The 2884-nt window shown below is 38.1% G+C and overlaps 1 protein-coding gene across 1 annotated transcript; it reads right to left on the bottom strand.

Annotated features, from left to right (window-relative positions):
- Nucleotides 1–1697: 1697 nt before the first annotated feature.
- LOC127081145 (uncharacterized) lies at nucleotides 1698–2246 on the bottom strand. The gene has a single exon (XM_051021427.1). The coding sequence runs from the start codon at nucleotides 2244–2246 to the stop codon at nucleotides 1698–1700; it is 549 nt and encodes a 182-aa protein (XP_050877384.1).
- Between the last annotated feature and the right edge of the window lie 638 nt (nucleotides 2247–2884).

Raw genomic sequence — 2884 nt, 5'->3', positions numbered from 1 at the left:
TAGCAAACAAATATTTTAAAGCAGCATGGTCAGTATAAACAATAATCTTAGACCCTTGCAAATAAGATCTGAATTTGTCAAAAGCATAAATAACGACCAACAATTCCTTTTCGGTAGTTGTATAATTCATATGGGATAGGTTCAGGACATGACTAGCATAATAAATCACATTCAAAAGTTTGTCCTTCCTCTGTCCTAACACAGCCCCTACAACAATGCCACTGGCATCGCACATGATCTCGAAAGGTAGAAACAAATTTGGGGCTATCACGATGGTTACAGAAACCAACTTACTCTTCAAGGTATCAAATGCCACCATACACTCATTGTCAAAAGTGAATGGCTTGTCCTTGACAAGCATATTTGTCAAAGGCTTAACAGTTTTGGAAAATCTCTTATGAACCTGCGATAGAAACCTGCATGTCCTAAGAAACTCCTTATCCTCTTTTCATTTACTAGGGGTGGGAGATTAGCAATTACCTTCACTTTCACTTTGTCAACTTCTATCCCCTTGTGGGAGATTTTATGACTCGGTACTATACCTTCATGTACCATAAAATGACATTTTTCCCAATTAAGAATTAGGTTAGTTTCCTGGCACCTTCCTAAAACACGAGATAAGTTAGTTAAACAGTGATAAAAAGAAGATCCAAAAATAGGAAAATCATCCATAAACACCTTCATGTGCTTTTCAAACATATCGGTGAAAATAGATGTCATACATCTCTGAAAAGTAGAAGGGGCGTTGCACAACCCAAATTGCATCATTCTATAGGCAAAAATACCATAAGGACATGTGAACGTTGTCTTTTCCTAATCTTTCGGGGATACGGAAATCTGGTTACACCCCGAATATCTATCTAAAAAGCAGTAGTATTTATAACCTGCAAGTCTCTCTAACATTTGGTCAATAAAAGGAAAAGGAAAGTAATCTTTCCTTGTTGCGGTGTTGAGCCTCCTGCAATCAATACACACTCTCCACCCTGTTACTGTGCGAGTGGGAATCAATTCATTTTTCTCATTAAGAATCATTGTTGTTCCTCCCTTCATTGGTACCACATGTACTAGACTCACCCATGAACTGCCAGAAATAGGATAGGTTAACCCTGCATCCACTTCTTTTCTCACAACTTCCTTCATTATTGCATTCAACATTCTTTGGGATTGTACCACTGGTTTGGGATTATCCTCCATCAGTATTTTATGTATGCATACTGTGGGGATAATCCCTTTCAAGTCTCCAATGGTCCATCCCATAACGCTTTTGTATTTCTTCATCACCTACACGAATTTCTCCTCCTCTTTTACTTATAACCCGAAACTTATTATTGTAGGACAATTATTTTCATAATCTAGAAAGACATATTTCAAATTTTCAAGTAATATCTTCAATTTTGCACCTGTACCTGTTTTAACTTCCTTTTTAGTCTCAGCTTCTTATGGAGCTCTTAAATCCTCCCACCTGTGTGGTTTGGATCTCAACCACGATGGTTGTGCATCCAACATAGCTAGCATTTCCTTCTCTCCTTCATCCTCATTATCCTCTATTTTCTGGGCGGACAAACTAAGAACTCTTTCCAAAGGTAACTTAGGGACTTGGATTTGAATAGCTTTGATTACCATTTTATTTATCACCTCCACTGCATTACTTATCCCCACGTCTTCTTTGTGTCTCATGGTACTTCTCACGTCAATCTTTATCTCTTCATCATAAACTTTGAGGGTCTGGTTCCTTCCTTAATGTTTATCATACATTTCCCTGTTTCTGGGAAAGGTCTCCCCAGAATCAGAGGGATCTCTTCATCCTCTAGCATCTCAAGGATCACAAAATCAACAGGGAACACAAATTTGTCTATCTTAACCAAAACATCTTCAAGTACACTATAAGGTCTCTTCATTGAATGATCTGCAAACTGGAGTTTCATCCTGGTATCCTGAACCGTTCCTATTCCCAGCTTCTTGTATATGGATAAAGGAATAAGGCTCACACTAGCTCCCAAATTAATAAGTTCCTTTTTGAATGATGTATCTCTAATGGTGCGTGGAATGGTGACAGAACCTCTATCTTTATTTTTGACTGGGATCTTCATACCCTGCAAAATTGCACTACAAGTTTCAGTTAGGAGTATAGGTTCAGTGTCAATGGTGTGTTTCTTTGAGATAATGTCCTTCATGAGCTTCACATATATGGGCATCTGCTTAAGTGCCTCAGAGAATGGAATGTTGATTTCTAGCTTTCTAAACATCTCTAGGAACTTCTCAAAAAAATTCTAATTTTGGTCCTTCTTCTTGTTCCTTGTAGGAAATGGTAGTTTGATGATTGGTTTTGGTTGTGTGGGTTATTCTTTTACAACCTGTTTTGGTGTGACCTTTTCCTGTGTAGTGGTCTAATTTTCTTTGATTTCTAGCTCCACTTCAAGCAATTGGTCCTCTTCCTCTGGTTTGTCTTCAGACACTTCAAGTGATTTCCCATTTCTTGTTGTCACTGCACTCACATTATTATGGTCTCTCGGGTTTGTCACAGTTGCATTAGGTAGGGAACCTTGTGCTTGAGAACCTATTATTTATTGTGCTATCTGACCCACCTCGACATCCAAATTTTCGATAGAAGACATAGTGTTTATCTGATTATTTCTTGTTTCTTCTTGGAACTGGGAACTTTGAGCTGCCATTTTTCAATGGAAATTTCCCAATCGGCCTTTTTGGGTGCTTGTTGTTGATACTGTTGTTGTTGTGGTTGGTATTGTGGCTGATATTGTTGTTGTTGCTGTGGTCGATACTGTTGTTAATGTTGTGAATTCTGATATTGATGTGGTTGGTTCTAATACTGAGTAAGACCCTGCTTTTAAACATTCCCTTGCGGATCTTTCTAGTAGAAATTTGG

The sequence above is a fragment of the Lathyrus oleraceus genome, chromosome 5 (assembly GCF_024323335.1).
Source record: "Lathyrus oleraceus cultivar Zhongwan6 chromosome 5, CAAS_Psat_ZW6_1.0, whole genome shotgun sequence".
NCBI classification, from domain to species: domain Eukaryota; kingdom Viridiplantae; phylum Streptophyta; class Magnoliopsida; order Fabales; family Fabaceae; genus Lathyrus; species Lathyrus oleraceus.
The sequence above is the reverse complement of the archived record's forward strand: the minus strand, read 5'-3'. Positions and strand labels throughout refer to the sequence as shown.